This window comes from Crocodylus siamensis, chromosome 2 (genome assembly GCF_052110815.1).
Source record: "Crocodylus siamensis isolate JL-2025a chromosome 2, ASM5211081v1, whole genome shotgun sequence".
Lineage (NCBI taxonomy): Eukaryota > Metazoa > Chordata > Crocodylia > Crocodylidae > Crocodylus > Crocodylus siamensis.
The window spans coordinates 229,766,504-229,787,382 of record NC_143396.1 but is presented as its reverse complement, the minus strand read 5'-3'; the positions used below and the strand labels follow the sequence as shown (position 1 = coordinate 229,787,382).

General features: G+C 43.7%; 1 protein-coding gene across 5 annotated transcripts in view; it reads left to right on the top strand.

Annotated features, from left to right (window-relative positions):
- The window catches only part of STARD9 (StAR related lipid transfer domain containing 9), a 232,345-nt gene that overhangs the window by 30,422 nt on the left and 181,044 nt on the right, over window positions 1-20,879 (top strand). For all 5 annotated transcript variants that reach the window (XM_090033337.1, XM_090033336.1, XM_090033335.1 and 2 more), the window contains exon 3: window positions 4,158-4,274. In XM_090033337.1, coding sequence (XP_089889463.1) covers window positions 4,158-4,274 — 117 coding nt within the window. The remainder of the gene's footprint in view (window positions 1-4,157; window positions 4,275-20,879) is intronic.

Below are 20,879 nucleotides of genomic sequence, written 5' to 3'. Positions count from 1 at the left end.
AGTCAACCTCCCAGCCCCTAAGCCTGAGGCCACCTCTCCATGGAGTGCTTTCTTGTGGTTTCCCCACACACTGGAGTACATACAAGCTAACTATTTACATAGTTTATTATTTACAAAACAGTCAACATAGGAATGAGGTTAATAGCTGAACAGGACATCAATACTCTAATTGTCAAAGGCAGGTATCAATGAACTAAAACACTCCATACATATTTAATCAAAGACACCCTCATTACAACTCCCCAGCTTAAACCTTGAGACTCCAGTGAATTTCAGCAGGCGCACACAGGGTTAACACAAACATCAGCTCTCCTTCACATCCCAACACAATAACCATGGCTGGTGCTGCTGCTTCAGAAAGTCCTGCTCTCTGCTAGAGCCTGCGTGGGAAAAAGAAGCTCTCCTCTGCTCCAGCTGTCTGTGATCTCTTACCACAGACGGGTCCCTCTACCTCACAGGGAAAAAGGATACTGGGTTATCTTCTCCCCATCACTAAGGACAGGTTCACTTCACAAGCAGGCTGCAGGTAGTCCTTCCTCAAGCTCTGTGGTCCCCAGGCTCCTTCCCTTCTCTGAGCCAGGCTGAGTTCCCTCCCCTCTTCTGCCTCAGGAGCCAATCGCAAACATGCATATGCTCTTGCAAGCAACGACTTCCTTCAACTTTCTGCAAACTTTCACGCTCTGCCTTTGCAGGGATCCTGAGTCCTGCTGCAAATCCAGCAGCAGCTGTTACACCAGTTTCTCATCTCCCTTTTAAAAACTTCAGGTTAGGATTTCCTGGCCTACTAAAACTAAGACACAGAGGCTTAGGACTTGGGTACATTGAGCTACTGGGAGTAGTCTACAGTTTACTCCAACAGTAGAGCTACTGGTATCTTTATGAACTTCTTGTTCCATGGGTCATGCCCGTATGAGGAGATGTACTTTTGAATAGAGTATATGTACTTGATTTGTATAAAGCAAGTAAAGTACATGAACAGACCAAAGTAATTGTGAAGTTTCAGTAAGGTTACAAAAATGATTATTTTGCACAGACCATTGTTTTTGAGTTGGGCAAATCCTGATATTTATATGCTTCAAAGATATTAAAATATTTTGCTATAATCCCATCTTCAAAACAGATCTGAAGGGTGTAATGTAGGTGCAGACCTTTAACAAAGAGGTCCCTGTGGAATAAATTTAGAACACAGGTAAATTAGATAAACATTTTGCATCTGCAAATGCTCTAATAGGCTGTAGAAGTTAACAGCTTATACTTTGCTCCTAGGATGTTTTAGAGAAGTATACTAACCCTTTTTTGTTAGGAAAAAAGTGGAAAAGGCCATAAAGCTCAGAGCACATGCTCATAGTGGTCCAAGTAAACAAGCCCTGGCATAGAATATGTGATGATATGAAAAAAAAATCAAATATTTTAGAAAACTGGCTATGGATTAGAAAGTATTTGGCATGCAACCTAAATACTTCAGTAGTTCAGATTAAGCCACTAAACCAAAATTTCCAAGTGACCAGTGATTTTGAGTACCCAAATGGAAATAACCTAAAAAGACTTTTTTCCAAATCTGGTATTCAACATGTTCTGAACTGTTTGTGAAAAAGGAGAGCTTCCCTCCTACACTTCTCAAGAATGTGATGGGCTGTTGGATGTCTCTTTGGCCTCCAGCTGTAATATCCTCTATCCCTGTTGTCTGCTTAGAGAAAGCACTGGCCACAATGGTAATGTTACAGGGACTTGAGGCTTAAATCTCAGCAGTTGTTTTAGTCTGTGTGATCAGACTGACCTGAGAATCCCTTCTTCCATCTTTAGGCTTCAGATATGTGGCTGAAGTAATTGGGTGTAGCTGAGTCTAGTTAAGGCTGTGAACCTTTAAAAGGGAACTGTGTTTATTTCATGGTCTGTAGAAACAAAGCAGTGGACCGTTCCGCTAGATGAAATATCAGATAGGTCTATTTGGAGACCTAAGAGTTCCTACAAGAGCTGCATTTGCTGATGGGGAGAATTAATTTTGTCTTGCTTTGGTGGTTGGTGAAGGCTCTCAGTTGCCCCATTTGCCCATGCTGGAGAGTGCAGTGGAGAGAACCTCTCTTGGTTACAGCATAAAAATGGCTCCAAATGATAGCATAGTACAAACCTTGTTATTGGAGGTAATCCTTTGGAATGATCTAATAATAGGCTACTTAAAATTTTAATGCTAGCAAAAGGAAGCATCAGTTGTCACTAAATTCAGCATGACTAATTTGGAATCATATGACCTTCTCCACACATAAGGTCCTTTTTACTTTTAAGGATAAATGTACATAAATGTACTACTGTTAGCAAACAGCCTCCTTAGGTGGGCTTCTGTAAACTGTTTCTGTAGCAGTCTTCACAATTTATTATAATAAGTAGCATGTGTATTACTTTTCATCAAGAGAATTTAAGGTAGGTAATTATTAACCACTATTCCTGAAAACTGTAGAAAAATCAGTGGCTTGTTAAAGTGCTGATTAACTTTAACCTTGAATTTAACATTTTTCCTTTTCTGAAGTTACTGCAGATGTTGAGGTTACCCATGTTATTGTTAATATTTGTGTTACATAGGTACTCTGCTATTTCTGTCTACACCAATGACTCACAGTTCCCTTCCTTTATCAAAGGAATAGGAAGGGACAGTTCCTTGGGGAAGCACTTTGCCTATGAGTCTCATGTAAACAAATTTAGCCTTCTCCAAGGAATCAAGGAGTTATTTCTGTAGCAGGATGTATTTGATTTCCTTAACTACTTGATTCTCCCTTTCTGATAATGAATATTAATATATGGACAGAGATACAAGCAAACATGTCACTTCACAGAGTCATTGAAAAGTTAAAGACTTCCCCTAAAGAGTTTAAGATTATGAATATTGATCATGGTCCTGCAGTCCATATTTAAAGAGCATGATCCCTGGTTTCATGTCTAAAATTGCTAAATGCTTTAAACAGCTTCTCCTAACTTCAGTATATTGACTGCTTCAGCTCTAGGAAGAAAAAAGTATGTTAAAAGTAGATTAAAAATTGAAAACTGGATTACACCATTCCCTAGATGGAAAAAAATAATATATGCCATTAATTATTGGAATTAATAATTAAAGCTAAAACTGTTCATATCCTAAAAACATACATGCACATTTTTACTTTTATAGATTGTATAAATTTATAAAGTGTCCCTGGGAAACTTGATGGCTATTTTCACTGAAGCTGTACAGATTTATTTGAGCTGGTAATCTGCCCACTTTGCAGTGAGGATGCAGGCTAAAGCAATTGAATGCTGATAGTCCTCTGGTACCTTCCCAAGATTCCCCATCTGTACCCAGAAGAACAGACAAGTTCTTCCATAATTCGCTTGGGGGGGACCCAGAGTGGCTCAGTGGCTGCATTTGGTTTTGCCACACAGTGACTCGCACACAGGATTGTCTTACCTGGATTCTCAGACACAGGTACTGATCATTCAGATTAACATTGTAAAGAGGACATGGCATTTGTAAAGCAGGCAGTAGTAAGGGGAAGTAACTTCAACATAAAACATTGTATCAGGAGGATTAGGTTGTGATTAATGACTAATCAAAATGCAACATTTGCCTTTGCCATTTTTAACTTTGTATCCCACTGAAGGAAGTAAACTGCAAACTGTTAATATAGTTGAAGAGAAAGTGGAGAGGACAGACTTATGTTTAAAGGTGGGAGTGTGAAAGTGGGGATTGTAGTTCTGGCTCCACCATATGTTTGTTGCGACTTGGAGCAAGTTATTTAACATCTCTGTCTGTCACTTCTTCCATCTAAAAAAAAGGATAAGGCTTTCACACTTGGCATAGATGCTATGAAAAATAATTCAGTAATGTCTGTAAAGGGCTTGAAAAGTTTACATAGAAAACTCTTAACTGCACTTTTTTAAATTTTGTGAGTTGGAAAAAGAATGGTTTTGTGCAAGTTTGGTCCCAGCACCTTTGTGATTGATCCATCCATAATTTTTCTTTTTGACTCTTGTGCAGAAAAACGAATAAACAGGATGAACTTGAAGCCATGAATTCTTGTTTTGGGAGAGGGGAAGAACATATCCTGGACAAATTTAGTTTATTTTTAAAATTATTGCTCTTTCATAAGTCTTAAAATAGTGTGTTTATATCCTTCTCTTGCTCCCTCCAGGTGGACAATAGGCTTGATGGCCCATGGGATTCAAGGGAGAAGATTGTGGCATTTAGTTTTGATTACTGCTATTGGTCAGTTGATCCCGAAGATCCTAAATATGCATCTCAGGAAGTGGTGAGTAATGTTCCTTCTGCTCTTTGTGTTTGTGTGATCACTGGCAAGTCCTGTTTGGTCTTTTATTTTTGTGCCTGTTGAGAAGTGTGGGGATGTAAGAGTGGGGAAGATTTCTGCACTTTGATTTTCATAGTCTGTTTATTATGCTTCAATACTGTATTCCACTTATGCTTTTGTCACTGTCCTTCATTTAAAATATAAGTGCTCTATTGCTCTTTGTAGTAATTGATAGACAGTACTTTGATTGTCTATCAGCTTTGTGATGAGCATTGAAATTGATCATCTAAGATGGAACCATGAGGATCCCACTTAAAAATGAAAAATAATTTGTGCTGAGATACAGGGGGAAGGGAATGATGATGTTCTAAGCACATTCTCTGGCTTAGTTAGTCCACAGAATCAAAGTAGATGTTTCTACACTAATGATAAACAGAGAAATAATGACATTTTTAAATGGCAGCATTGGACTTCAAAACAGACCTTCCCTTGCAATTGTGAATAGCTTTCATTTTAAATTAAAGAACTGAAAAACTTTTATTACTGACTAGAGCTTCTTCCAGTCTGATATTTCAAAATTTGCTTGGTTAAATAAAGAGGTAATAAAGGTATCGTGGCAAAAATCTAATAAGATACACTTTCTTTATTCAGTAAGCCAACGATTCTTAAGTGTACTAGCAAAATATAAAATAAATACATAAAGAAAAAAACAGGCCCTATTTGCTTTAGGAATCTCCCTATGTGCATTCAGTTATATCCATTGGTAAAAGTGACTAAGAAAAGAATTTACTGCTCTTTGCTCCTTAGATAAGTCGGATAAATTCATTTTGTCAATCATCAACACAATGGTTTATTAAATCCTGATCATTACATTTATGCAATTCCATTGCCTATGGTAAACTTGCACAGGTGTCACTGAGAGCTGAATAAGCATGACAGAATCATAGAAAATTAGGGTTGAAAGGGACCTCAGTAGGTCATCTAATCCAACCCCCTGGTCAAAAAAAGGACCATTCCTGATTAAATCATTCCAGTCAGGGCTTCAACCTAGGCCTTAAAAACCTCCAAGGATGGAGATTCCACCACCTCTCTGTGTAACCTGTTCCAGTGCTTTACTACCCTCCTAGTGAGAAGCATTTTACTAATTTCCAACCTAAACCTCCCTTGCTGCAGCTTGAGACCATTGCTCCTTGTTCAGGGATCCTGGTTTTCTCTGATTAAAAATTGCAAATTCTCTGATTTAAAAACCCCAAATCTGTGATAAAAATTAAAGGCCCCCCACAGCCCCCACTCAGCACTGCTGCTGCCCCGCACTCCCACCCCCCCACAGTCTCAACAGCCCTCCGGATGCACTTGCAGCAGCCCCCCAGACCCACAGATACACAGGCACAGACACACAGATGCTGACACCCACCCCAGCAGGTAAGTGTGTGTGGGGGATCCTAGAGGTAAGTGGAGCTTGGGGGCTGTGGGGCAGGGTTGGGATAAATGGTTGGGGGCTGAGGGAGTGGGGGTGCTGCCAGCTCCAGGCAGCACACCGCAGCTGGCAGCAGGGCGAGAAGGTGAGAGCAAGGATGCCCCTCTGTTGGGGGGCTTTGTGGGCAAGTGATGCAGGGCACAATGTGGTGGTGCCCACCTTGTGCAGGCTGCACACATGTTGCCTGGTCACCTGCCCAGGGGAGGGGGAGAGGGAGGCTGTCGTGCAGCTGGAGCACAGCTCCGTGGCTGACTCTGCAGCTGTAGCGAGGGATGAGGGCATGGGGACAGGGGCTTGCATGCGGCAGCCGCCTCCACTTTCCTGGAGGGCCGTGACAGCGGTGATGGCTGCTGCCTACAAAACTTCCCGCTGCTGCTGTGGAATCATGCCTGGAGCTGTGCAGTCAGCCACTGGGTGGCAGCAGTATTGTGGTGGTGGCCAGGCGGCACACAGTCATTCCTACCACCACCCCGTGCTGCGTTGTGCTGCTGCCGCCGCCGGCTGCACAGCTCCGAGCACAGCTCCGTGGTGGCAGCGGGAGGTTTTGTACGCAGCGGCAGTCACTGCCCGCTGCTGCATACCTGTGGAGCCGCCTGTGCCAGTGGTAACTGCCACTGCCTACAAAACCTCCCGCTGCTGCTATGGAGCTGTGCCCAGAGCTGTGCAGCCAGTGGGAGTGGCGTGGCGCAAGGTAGTGGTGGCCGGGTCGCACACGGACATTTCCGTCCCCACCACTGTCCCGCACCAGTGGCCACACAGCTCTGCGGTGGCAGTGGGAGGTTTTGTTGGCAGCGGCCATCACCACCACCATGGCCCTCCAGGTAAGCAACAGCAGCCTCTGTGTGTGAGCCTGCATCCCCATCCCTCACCATGGCTGCAGAGCTGGCCACAGAGTTGTGCTCCGGCTGCATGCCAGCCTCCCTCTCCCCTTCCTCCTAGACAGGCAGCCAGGCAGCATGTGTTCAGCCCGCCCATGGCACTGCACCCGGCATTGCTTGCCCACAAAGCCCCCTGCAGAGGGGCACCCCTGCCCTCACCCCCTGGTCCTGCTCCCAGCTGCTATGTATGGCCTGGGGTCAACAGCACCTCCTGTTCCCTCGGCCCCCAACTATCTTCCCCAGCCCTACCCCATAGCTCCACTTACCTCCATGCTCTAGGGGCAAAAAGCTAGCGTGAGCCTCAGCCCAGCCTTGGCTACCTCAGAGGCTCAGACCCTGCCCTCCCCCCACCTCCCCCTCTGGCTAGGGATGGGTGTTTCCTGCCCTTTCTGCAATCAGCTCTTGCAGGCTGGAGCTGTGCCAGCCTGCAAGAGCTCTTTGCAAAAGTGGAGAATCTGCGGATTTCTCTGCTAAAAAAGGAAATCCGTGTTTTCTCTGATTAAAAACAGGAAATCCATGGTTTTCTCCGTTTTTCTGTGGGAAACAGAAAACCTGGATCCCTGGTCATCACTGAGTCTAGCTCCATTTCCTTTGGAACAACCCTTCAGGTAGTCAAAGGCTGCTCTCAAATCCCCTCTCCAGTCTTCTCTTCTCTAAACTAAAGAAACTCAGCTCCCTCAGCCTCTCCTCATAAGTCATGCGCTGCAGCCCCCAAACCATTTTTGTTGCTCTTTGCTGGACTCTCCAATTTGTCCACACCTTTTCTGTAGTGGAGGGCAATATAGTTCCTGTAATACTAGGAGCAATGTTCACAGTACTCAGTTTTATTCTTGGAGCCAGTGTTGAAGTTAAAGGCTTGGAGAGTACAAAGACAATGAGTCACATTTTCCACAATGCTAGTTTCTGCTTGGCATAGTTGGGTGGGGAAGGAGAAGGATGTTGGGGGCATTTTTATTTTGGTAGCTGAAGAAATGTAGAACCAGTGAACAATGGCTTCTGCCCTCTGCTCATTTCCCTAAAAATCTGGGTGTTAAGTGAACTTTGCTTGTACTTTAAAGATTCTCATTAGAAGATAAATGTTTCACTGGTAAATACATATTATTATTTGTTTTTTCTGTAAACTGACATCCTCTAGTGATTAAATTTTGTGTGGCACCATGCACAATGACTTCTTTTCAATCTCTTATCTTTATAACAATGCACTAAAAACAATGGTTCTTTGATTGTTGTCAGTGTGGTTGGCTTTCTGACCAACATATTTTTAGTACAAGACATTGATAAATAAAACCATATCAACTTCACTCCAGACGGGATAGGCAACGAACAAAGTTTGCCATATGGAAATTTCAACATTGGCTGGGGCAACAAAATACTGTTTCTTCTATTAAGAAAATATTAGAATTGAAGAAGAACTTAAAATGCTCTAAACTGTCATTGTGTAATGGCTGAACATCCATGATACTAAATGTAAATAGATGTTGTATACTGCCCTGTGTACCTTTTATGTTATTCTAAACCACATTGTTCCAATGGCATGTCTGTCTTTTAATGGAACAACATCAGATTCAGTTGGAAGGGTTTAAAGATAATTGGTGCTCTGAGAGATTTGGAACAATAAGTGGTTCTCTTTACCATGATGGTTCTAGGATTAATAAGGTACATATGTAATTTATTGAAGGGATGTGGGAGAAATGTAATATTGCTTTGCTTTTTGTGCATTTGTCAGATGCTTAACATTTTTTAATGAGATGAATTGTATTTAATTCCAGGTTTTAGATCAGTAGTCAACCACTGAGAACATAGAGGGGCAACCTGGGGTGGCTTGAGATTCCTTAAAGGTGCATCTGTGTGCCACACAATGTTAGTACTGTTAGGTGTGCAAACACGATTGACACAGTAAGCCCAAAGATTTCAAATAGGAACCTGTAGTATTAAAATATTCTGACCTGTTGCGGTCTTTCTGATTTCTTTGCAACAGGAACACTGCTCTCTTGTTTTTCTGTAGTAGGGAATGGGTGAAAAATAAGAGCTGGCATTTTCCAAGGTTGCCTCAAAGTCTAAAAAGGTTGAGAACCACTGACATAGAGATTCAGTTTCAAACAGCTTCCTTATTGTAGTGATATCATCAGTTACCAAAGGAGTTAAGTAACACTGCCATACAGTATGGCTTTCTTTCATGAGTTTGCCTGTGATTACTGTATTTCCTTACAGCAAAGTTGTGTGGTGCCAACTATTATCTCAGGTACTTGGTTAGTTGGCTGAATACTGAAAAGCAGATGAGAAAACTCTACCTTCAGGCTTAATTCTCTAGAATGTTGTCTCTTAGTAAGCAGTGTCCTGTAAGTCCTCTTTTTGTGTTCTCTGGATAAGGTCTTGCTATAGGGACTCTGAGTTCTGACTTGGTCATGAAGTTACATGAGCAATCGGAGAGAGCCAAAGAGCCGCAACAGTCCCTTGGTGCATCGTAGCAAACACTTCAAAAGGAAAAACAATGGCATGTAGTTGAATGTGTTGTGTTGTTTGTGGCTGTAGGAAAGTAATACCTAATATATGCAGTAACTCTGATAACACTATCTGTGAAGAGCTGCAGATGATAATTTGAAGAGACACTTGTGGCTTTGGAGGTGCAGTCCGAGTATCATTTTCCTAGCAGGTTGTAATCATTATACCTCCTATGACAGGGGATTGACTTCTAATTCCTATGACTAGGGTAAATTCCTGCTCTTCCTGTACAAACTTCTCGCAGTTTCCATTGAATGAGGTGTTTTGCACATCTTTTGTTATTGCATTGTACTTTTGAGGTGTTACATGCACTTCATAATAGTCCTTATATATTTTTCCTTAACTGCTTCTCTGGTGGTTTTGTGAGATTTAAGTAATGTTTACAGTCAAGGTGTTTTTAGATGTTTAGATGAAAGATATAGGAAAATGCAACTGTATTATTCTATGGAAGATCATGTGTTCTCTGTCGCAACAACCAAAAGGAGAAATTTGCAAACAAAGGCACCATATTCATTTTTAAAGAAGTCTTACCCGAGCTGGAAGTTTGGGTACCTTTTAGGAATGTAGGACAAACATGGTTATTACATCATTTTTATTGTTTAACACAACACTCTCTGGTTACAGACAAACGTATACTTTTGCAGTGGCTTCAGAAGGGGAGAGGAAGCTGCTGCTCAGGAGTGTGCAGCAACTGTTACGCTGCAATTGCTCTGTGATACAAGTGAGCTCAGTCACCGTACTTTGGAGGAAGCAGAGTGTAAATTGGGGCTGTTTTGCTACACTTGTGTGACAGTCCTGAGCAGCAGCAGCTCCACTCCTCCCATGTTGAAGTTGCTACTAGTGTACATTTGTCTATTCCAGTGGTTCTCAACCTTTTTGTTCTTGAGGCACTTATCAAACTTGAGGCATCCCTCCATAACTCGTGAATTGAGTGGCACTTGGTTTCAAAAACTAATTTATATATTAAAATTCTTGCTTCCTTGCAGAGAGGTCTAACAGTGGAAATGGGGTGTGGTTCAGAAAGAACGAGCCTGAGCCTGCATTTATCTGTTTAGGTTAGTTGTTTTTTTTCCCTAACACCTCTCAGCACTTTTCAAAAGTTCTTATGGCACCAGTCTATACGCTATGTATGTCAAGGTGCTATTCAAGTGGTGATGGAACTGAGAATAGAATCCAGCCTTCCTGAGATATGCACAGTGCTCTAAATGCAAGACCACAAACCGCACAGTATTTCTCCAAAGGAAGGTAAGGTTGCTCAGAATTGCCATTCTAAATTAAAAAGAAAAAAGGAATAATGCTCTCTTCCTCCATACCTTTTAGATACAGAAAGAAAAACATTTGGTGTCATGATCTCTGACATCATTAATTTAGCTAAGATAACCTAGTAGCTAATGTTAGTAGAGAGTGGTTAGTTCCAGTTAAATAAATAGTTACTTATTGTAAGTATATAATTCATAACTATTTTTTTAGTGCAGCAGCTGAAGGGAAGGATAGGAACCACAGTTTTTTTTCCCTTCCCTTATTGGCAAATGCTAAACCATAATATCCACCAAGCTATAGTTTAAAAGATTAATTTGTGGGTTTGATAGTAGTGCTTTGCCTTTTCTTTCTGAAGCTATCAAAGTACTTTACAATGAGCAAGCTTCACAAAATTCCTCAGAGATATGACAGTGTTGCGCTCATTTTCCAGATGGGTTGAAGGTCAGAATTTTCAAAGGTGACTTCTAGTTCTGGTTCTGAAGACACATTGGATCTGATTTTTTTCAAAGGCATTGAGCACCTGCAATTATCATTGACTTCAGATTGAGTTCAGGTTTCCAGCTGCTGTTACAGGTGTGCAGCCTCTTTGCAGAAAAAAAAAAAAAGCATTGAGAGTGTCTGACTTGTTTTATTTTTACTAAGGGTTTTTACTATGTGAAAGGAGGACAGGAATGAAGAAATATTCTTGGGGAAGTGCTATTAGTATGATGGACTGGAACTACCAGCCACCAATAGGGGAAAGAAGGGAGAAAGCCATATGCTAGATCTTGGAGAAAATAAGGGCAAGAGGATTCCTTAGGGCCATGCACCTAAGGAGAAGGGAACTAAGTGTCAGGAAAGCAGAAATAGAGAAGGATCAGATAACAGGGAAGCTCATGTGAGGAAGTAGAGTTGGCAAGACAAACATAAGAAACAACAGGGAAGATGTAATGAAGAGGGAAAGGAAATGTTTTCTTTTCCAAAAAATGTAATAAACACTTAAGACAAAAAGTGAATGTGTGCTTTCCTCATCTTACACTTGAACAATGGCTGTAGCTGCTATTTTGCAGTTCTAAAAGGGCAGCAGGTATTGTGGAACTCTTTCTAAGATGTGGCCACACTTTAAAAAAAAGTTTGAAGACTCCTCTCTCTGTCCCATTCTATTTACTAGGCTGAATTTTTTCTCCTGTAAACAGTATTTGATATTTCATGTGCAAGACAATCCCTGTTCTCGCTTTTCTGTGGGCATAGTAAGCCTGGATAGCTGCAGAACTAATGTGGTTGTACACTTCATGTAAACTATGTAGATCTATCATCCAAAACCATTCCCAGCACAGGCAAGTGTAGCAAAGGGAACAGCTACTGCCTGTTCTTTCTCAGCCCATGTGGATCATCTCAGCTTGAGTCTTAAATTAATGCACTGTATTCCAGATTTGGCTACTGGAGTAAGAATGAGCCAGCTGGTATAAAAATATTAGAGTGAAATCTGTGAAAAACACAGGCTCACCTGCGCTCTTCCAGAAAAGATTCCTGTTTTATTCCACAGCAGATAACACTCGGAATTCAGCAATTGTTGATCATCTTGTAATTATAGGTTCATCACTTAATAAGAACTGGTGATATACTTTACCTTTGATGCTGTAATGAAAAAATGCCTTCAAACATATTTAGCAATATCATATTGTTTATTTTCTGAGAACCTCGTAAAGGAGTCTGACAGGCATTATGTATTAATGCTCATATTGCTTCTATACTTACTGATATTACTGAATACATGAGGCATGGCAAGTTCATCCTTGTTGCGTAATACTCATTGTTTAAGCAATAGGTAGGTGTTTTAAGACCAAAAACATATCTTATAAGTAAACATTTAAATTGTACTTTATTTATATTGTGATTAATGTCTATATCAGCAGAAAGAACAGTACATTGAAGTCCTTTTGCTTTTTCGATAGCTCTTAACAATGAGGATTAATTGACCTGTTTCCTTGACTGCATCTTAGTTTAATGTGTCAAGAGGAAACACTTAACAACCGTTGTAAATGCAGATGTCTGTTCTTGCACAGTAGACAACAGTGGAGTTCAAATGCCAAGTCACTGTTTAGAATACTTGTCTCCTTATTTTAAAGGAATGTAAAGCTGAAGACATTCAGGGGATAAGAAGTAGTTTGTCTTTGGCAGTCTTATGGATATGGAAGGCCTTTTTTGGGCAACTATTTCTATAGCAAGATGCCTGGAGCAATTAAAAATAGATGAAGAGACATAGTTAGCAGTATTAGTCTGAAATAAAGTAGGAGGCAGGGTAGATTTACACCTTATAAACTAACCAAAGAAGTTGTATTATATTTATTTGAATCCAAGACAAGGGTTTCCCCCCACCCCCATTCAGCATGAGGGAGGGGGGAAATCCCCTCATCTTAAATATGAGTACAAGTTGGAGGGAGTGCAGCGGCTGTGGCTCCAACTCTGACCCCAAGCCTGGGGATGGAATCAGAGCCACAGTTCCTGTCCTCCCTCCCTCCCCCAGCTGCACCCTGCAGCCTCTCTGTGCTCCCCACCTCTTCCCCCACCCCACTTCTACCACTTATCAGGAGCCAGGGTGGGGACCAAGCACCAGGAAGGCACAGGCAAAAGGGGGCAGAATTGGTGTGGGGGTTGGTTCCAGGGAACACAGGCACAGGAGGCATGCTTCCAGGGGGACAAGTGCTGAGAGAGGCAGGCACTGGGGGGGTACAGGCACAGGGAATGGGGATGCAGATGTAAGGCATGTAGGTAATGGAGGTGGTGCTGGCAGCATGGGGGTTAAGTGGCGGGGGGGATAGGCACACCCTTTCATAGCTTCTGGTGAAGTGAGCTTCAGTCCACAAAAGCTTGTGCCATATATATCTGTATTGTGTGATATATACACCAAGTTTACCCAAATCCAAGATTAATTCAAATTTAAGACCCCTGAATAATTAGATTCTACACATGGAAAATGTATAACTTTGTTACTTACTTACTGGGCATCTGGCAGATGTCAATGGAAAACAATTGCTCCTTAAATGTTCAGAAAACCATGGTAAAAAGCAGGAAGATATCTATAGGGAAAATTTTCTTTGCCAAAAGGAAAAGGTTTTTTTCCCCCTATATGGGCTGCCAAACATTGCCTAGACCTAATTTAAGCCCCAGTACCAAAGAGCCTGAATTACTTCCTGAAGTTAAAGGACTTTGCATTTTCTTCAATTCATCCTAGGTCTACCTAGCAGCAATATTATACATTGGCTGCTGATACAGTCACACTTATTTTTCTCCCAGCCAACAGTATTCAAGTTTCTTTGGGACCTAATTCATACCTGACTAGTGTTTAGGGAACCTATTCCAGCATGGACCTTCTAAAGCTCATGTAGCCCCCTTTTGAGCTTCTTGAGTTCTCCAGACACCATCTTGTCCTCAGGTTAGTCTTTTTGATGGCCATCATTTCTCTCAGAAGAATGAGTGAGTTTCATGTACCCCATGATGGATATGCTGCATATGTAATAATTACAGTGCATCAGAGCAGGCACCCCAGGTTTCTAACTCCCAGTGAGTATAATAGGAAAATGTTGCTTGTAACTGGGTGTGAGTGGTGATTGGGAGGTGTAGTTGGGATTAGTGAGAGGATTGGCTTGCCTTGGGGTTTGGGCAGGGAGGCAGTGATTGTGGGGAAGGGAGGAGATGGAGTGCTCAGGTTTCAAGATGTTGCTTGTTTATTGTAAGCTGCTTTGAGCCTTTTGCATAGGGCAGGATATAATCTAAAAAATAAAGTATATAAGAATTAGATACCAAACCATCTCAGTGGATCTGGACCTTAGTCTCTGTGCCTCAGTACTCATCCATAAAATGGGGATGATATACTTTTCTCCCCACCCTTAGTCTGTCTAAACTGGAAGATTTTCAAGGTAGAAATGACCAGTTGAGTCTATATTTTAGTAGCATCTAACACAGGAAGAAACTAATTTTGCGTGGATCATTGAAAATGCTACTATAAAAAAAAAAAGAGACAGACAGATAGACAGTTGGCTGCCTTTGAATTATTTGGATAAAAGGAAATATAACAAAGCACAGATTTATTGGTATTCTAGGCTTCAGGATTTTTCCAAAAGATGATATTGTTGCCTTGTAATAGGAGGTGGCTACCTTTCAAAAAAACACCTTGGTATCAACATTGTTGCTGTAATTCCTGAAGTGTGGCCAGTTGTATTATAATGTGTCTCTTGTAAAAATGTATGTAGTCTTTTCACATCAGAGAAGGGATACAAAATAGCTATCTGACAACATCTGCCAGTGGTTGCACGTGGTTTCTTAGTAATAAAATACCTTTTTCCTCTTCTCAACATCATTTTTCTTGACACAAAAGGAACTGATACTTTTTTTTTTTAACCTCAGGCTTCCAAAAGAAAGGAGCATGTTATAGTCCTCAGTTTCAAATTTTCCTTCTCATTTTCTGCCCCTTCCACTTGATTACCTAGCTCTCTTTCCCTCTCTCCTTTTTCCATTTGAATTAATGAATATGTTATAATAGTATTTTGCTGCTAACTCATAGCTGACTCAGATGATGTTTTAACTGCAGCATTAACCTGGGTGATTGAGGGCCTGATCGCTAGGGGTACACTGATAGAGATTTTTGAGGCTGATACCGATAGCTGATCAAGGCCCCTGTGGTGAGGGGAGGAATGGGGCTGGGGTAGGGCAGGCACTGCCCAGTCAGAGTAGGAAGGGGCATGGGACAGAGCCGCAAGCAGCTCATCCGGGAGGGCAGGGAGGAGGTGTGTGCCCCCTGGATCTGCGTGGGGTGGGCTGTAGCTGCAGGCCAGGGCCAGGGCGGATGCAGGATAGAGGCATGATTAGTTGGTGGGGGGTATGGAAAGGGGAGGGTGGCTCCCAGCACTGCATGCAGCTTGTGCAGTGCTTGTCTGGCGGCCCTTGCTGCTTGTCCAGGAGGGCATGGGAGGGGGGGCATGCCCCTGGATCTGCCCAGCCGGGAAGAGCCCAGCCCCAGCCAACCCCTCTCTGCCCTGCATAGATCTGGGGGCACACACCCCTCCACCTTCCCCCCGCCCCCCGTGCCCTCCTGAGTGACCAGTGGGAGCTGCCAGATGAGCACTAGACAAGCCGCACACAGTGGTGGGAGCTGTCCCTTCCTGCGTCCCACTGAAGAGCTGTGCCTCTGTCCTATGCCCACCCTGGCTACGGCCGGGTAGCCCCAGCCCTAACCCCAACCCCACATCCTGCCTCACTGTGGGGGTCTTGATCTGCTCCCCACACCCTTCCCCCCTCCCACCACACCAGACTTACCAAATGCACACAGCTCTTCATCCCACCAGCTCTGCTCCTCACTGCCTACGTGCTGTGTTGTGGCTGTACATGTGCATTTATTGGACAAATTATCAGCCTCATGGGGAAGATTTCCAATACAGAAAATTTTCTTTATATCAGAGCTGATCCAGTATTGGACCGATGTATCGGTGCACCTCTACTGATCACTCAGGCTGACATAGTTTAGGTATGGATAGCCGTACTGAAAAGCCACCCTCAAGCTACTGCATCTGTTCTGGTGTAGCATTTAAAAATGCCTCAGGGAGCATTTTTACACATGCTCCAGAAGTGAGTGGCATGGATGCTTTAATTAGAGCTCTTGGAGCCACTCTAAAGTGCCCAGAGTGTCTTATGTATCAGCATTCCTGCACTTCAGAATGGCAAGCGGGAGTGCTTTATCTAGCGCTCATTGAGTGGGCTTTAGTTAAAATGCCCCTATCACCATTTTGAAGGCAGAGACACAGTTCCACAGGATGTGGAGGCTGGATGGAGCATGGAAATTACCACGCTCTGGGAGACTTGATTAATCAGTGTGTCAGAGCAGTTTCCTGGCTCATGTATAGGCACCTATGGTTTATTATCATTCACTAATGTTCCATGGTTCTTAGTTAACAGAGCCAATTGTTTCTGAATGAATTGTTAGCTAAGTAGTTTGTCTTTCTGGGCACATGAGGAAGAGATTGGAGGACTACTAGTATTCAGGTAGTTTGGCCTGCATCCTTACTGCAGAATGGGCAAGTTAACAGACAGCATTGTAACAATATTTGGGTTTCAACCTGTTTGTCACCAGATTTGGATCGGTGGGTTTTGCATGTGAACTACAGCCAGGTTAGAGGTAGCATGCAAGTAAGATCCCAGATCTGCATTGCAGAGATAGGTCCCTGTATTAGCCTCCATGTGTATTTGCTACACCAACATATTTCCATATAGAATGGTAACATCTCTCTTGGATAAATCAGTCCCAAACTGCCATATTAATAATTTTTTAACCTGTAGTATTTAAGGCTGTAGATAATGTGTGCTTTATGGTCCTTTCAGTTACACTAGCGATGAACTTTGCAAGGTGGCAAAGGCATGCAGTAAGACAGTGGCCCTGGATTTTAGGAGGGCAGACTTCAACGAGCTAAGAAGGATAGTTGGAGAAGCGCTGAGGTCCCGGGGGGGTGGGGAGCCAGGTGTCCAAGGAGAGTGGTCGCTCCTTAAGGAGACGATCCTCCAAGCCCAAAGGAAGGTAATCCCAACGAGGATCAAAGGGAGCAGGAGAGCACACAAGCCTCTGTGGCTCACCAAAAGAATCCGGGAAGGTCTGCTTGCTAAAAAGGAGGCTTACACCCAATGGAAAGAAGGGGTCATCACCAGGGAGGACTATTCTGTAGTTGCTCGGGGATGTAAGGGGGCAGTTAGGAAGGCCAAGGCAGAGATGGAACTGGGACTAGCTTCCCAGATTAAGGACAATAAGAAGTCTTTTTTTAAATATGTAGGGGGTAAAAAGAAGGTCCTGGGTAATGTGGGGCCCTTGCAGGATGACATGGGTAACGCGGTCATCACACCAGACGGCAAAGCTAACATGTTTAATGATTTCTTTGCCTCCATCTTCCTAAGTAGGGACCAAAACAGCCACTTCCCTGCTGGGGCCCCCTCAGGCCCCGGGGAAGGCACACCTGGGCCATGGGTTAGCAAGGATTTAGTTAGGGAGCTTCTGGAGGGGTTGGACGTATTCAAGTCAGCCGGCCCGGATGATCTCACCCTAGAGTTCTAAAGGAACTGGCTGAGGTCATTGCAAGTCCCCTGGCACAACTTTATAAGCACTCGTGGTGATCTGGTGAGGTACCGGAGGACTGGAAGAGGGCCAACGTGGTTCCCATCTTCAAAAACGGCAGGAAGGAGGACCCGGGAAACTATAGGCCGGTTAGTCTCACCTCGATCCTAGGCAAGCTGTTCGAAAAAATAATGCTGGCACACATCCAGAAGGGGCCAGCAGGAGACTGCATGCTTAGGGGCAACCAACATGGGTTCATCAGTGGCAGGTCCTGTCAGACCAACCTGGTGGCCTTTTACGATCAGATCATTAGACGCAGGGGTAGCAGTGGATATAGTCTTCCTGGACTTCCGGAAGGCTTTTGACACTGTCTCTCACCCTGTTCTCATTAAGAAACTGGGGGGCTGTGGTCAAATGGGTCGCCAACTGGCTGGAGGGCCGCACCCAGAGGGTGGTAGTGGATGGGTCCTTCTCAACGTGGAAGGACGTGGGCAGTGGGGTTCCGCAGGGCTCGGTCCTCGGGCCCGCACTGTTCAACATCTTCATCAGCGATTTGGACGAGGGGGTAAAAAGCACCCTGTTCAAATTTGCTGATGACACTAAGATGTGGGGGGAAGTGGGAACAGTGGAAGGATGCAACAGGCTACAATCTGACCTAGACAGGTTACAAGGGTGGGCGGACGAGAATAGGATGGGTTTCAACACAGACAAGTGCAAGGTGACGCACCTGGGGAGGAACAACCGGCACCATACCTACAGGTTGGGGAACTCCCCTCTTGTCAGCACGGAGGCGGAAAGGGATCTGAGAGTGATCATTGACTCCAAGATGAACATGGACCGGCAGTGTGGAGAGGCAGTAAGGAAGGCCAACCGCACCTTGGCATGCATCCACAGATGCATCTCAAGCAGGTCCAAGGAGGTGATACTTCCCCTCTATGCGGCATTGGTCAGGCCGCAGCTGGAGTACTGCGTCCAGTTCTGGGCGCCGCACTTCAAGAGGGATGTCAATGGCATCGAGAGGGTCCAGAGGAGGGCCACTCGTATGATCAGGGGACAACAGGGCAGGCCCTATGAGGAGAGGCTGCGGGACCTGAACCTGTTCAGCCTCCAAAAGAGAAGGCTGAGGGGGGATCTTGTGGCCTGTTATAAACTAGTCAGGGGGGATCAGCAGGCACTGGGGGAGTCACTGTTCCCCCGAGCACTGCCAGGAGTGACCAGGAATAACGGTCACAAGCTGGCAGAGGGTAGGTTTAGGTTAGATATCAGAAGGCACTACTTCACGCTCAGGGCGGCTAGGGTCTGGAACCAGCTTCCAAGAGAAGTGGTGCAGGCTCCTACCCTGGGGGTGTTTAAGAGGAGGTTAGATGAACATCTTGCTGGGGTCATTTGACCCCAGTATTCTTTCCTGCCATGTCAGGGGGTCGGACTTGATGATCTGCTCAGGTCCCTTCCGACCCTAGAAACTATGAAACTATGAACTTGACCCATTAAATACAAGTATTAGGATCAAGTTTAAGGTTTTGTTATTACTGGAGATTCGTGATTATGGGCCTTGTTTTGCCATTGTGCAGAATACAATTTAACCATTTCTTAAACCTGTTCCTTAAATTTGGAAAAGCAGTGGTAGAGTATGCCTGCCAGCTATGTGGAGGCTGATTAGTGCAGGATCATGCCTTCTAGAAACTTGAGTGCCTATATGGAAATGTGCATAGTTGTCTTTGCCCTCGAGACAGTGTATCTTTGCAGAAAAATATAAAATGCAATTTATAATATACAGTTTGATCAATCGTCCATTATTCCAAAGCATCCTTTTGCTTCTCTTTGGGTGAGTTTAATGCATGGACTTTTGTGTTTGTTTGGGTTTGGGAGAACCAGATTTTGGATGATCACTTTCCTCCTTGTATGTTTGCAGCCCCTTGGGGGACACCTATGAACAGAACATGCCAAGATAAAGCCCTGTATTGCCTATTGCAAAGTAACTAGAGCTCCATTGATTAGTGTTTTTTATTGGTAAATTTTATGCTGTTAGAATGTTATGTTGTCTTTCATTCTGGTTTTTAATAATGCCTTTCAATTTAAAAACCATACAGATAAAATGCCCAAGAGTTAACTTGTAAACTTTTATTTTTATCATGGTAGTGAAAACAGTGCATTCAAAAGGTAAGAACAATATTTAAGTTCAATCAGATGTGCTAAGGCATTGGTCCATTCATACTGTATATCTGTCCCTTCCTGTTCAAATTTGTGCTAGAAAGAACACCTCACTAAAACATGGGTGGGCAAAATATGGCCCAGGCTGAATCCAGCCCTCAGGGCCCCTAAAAATTTAGAAAATATTTATCTGTTCCTGGCTGCTTGTCAAAGATGACAGGAGCCAGGGGCAGCAGGACCCAAGGGGATGCTAGTAGCAGGATGCAGCAGCCCAGGTCTGCCCCAGCCCCAGGCATCTCCCTGCCTTCCTGCCCCCACACTGCTTCAGGACTACCTGGCTACATCACTGGACCGCAGGAGCATGGGGCCCACACCCGGGGGGGTGGTGTTTGTGTGTGTGTTCATAGGGTGGGTCCCACACACACACCCCACCATACACATGCACCTACACAGTGTTTTAGATGTTTCATTTTAGAACTGAATTTGGTATTTTTCTGGTTCCGAGATGGCAGAATCCCTTGCTGAAAGGAGTAGTTTTGGGAGCAAAGGCAGTGACTTCTGGTGGCAAAAGTCAGGAGTTACGGGGTGAGACTTCCAGTCACAAGATGGGGACAGGGAACCTGTCAAGGGGCGGGGCTATCCATGCAGCCCTTGACAGCTTGCCAAAACTCGGTAAGCGGCCCTCTGCCCAAAATAATTGTCCGCCCCTGAGCTAAGAGAAAGTATTGGAGCAGGAGGGGAAGGATGCTCTTGTTAATTTTAAACTAACACGAGAAAGTACTTTTTACACAATGCATAATTAACTTGTAGAATTCATTGTCACAAAGTGGTAGAGACAGATAAGATAATATAGTCAGGTTCAGAAAGGGACCAGACAGATTCATGGGTGATAGATTTATTAATAGCTGTTGAACAGAATGGTTGAAGTTGTTTCCTCTGGCATCTCTAAACTAATAAAGATAGGTGCCAGGGAAAGTAATGAATAGGGGTTAGATCACATTATATATATATATATCTGGTTCAATGGTCTTCCTCTTAAGCATCCACTCCTGCCACTGTCAGAAATAGGCCTATTTGCTGTCATCTCATTTGTGCTTATAATTCTAAAAACTGTAACATATCAGAATGGTAACATATATTTCCCCAGAAGAGCTGGGTGGGCAATGGGGCATGGAGATACAGGGGAAGGAAAGAGAGGAGGGACTGTGGGTGTAAATGGCATTTTCTCATGAAATATTTGCAAAGTAGTAAGCATTCCGTCCTTG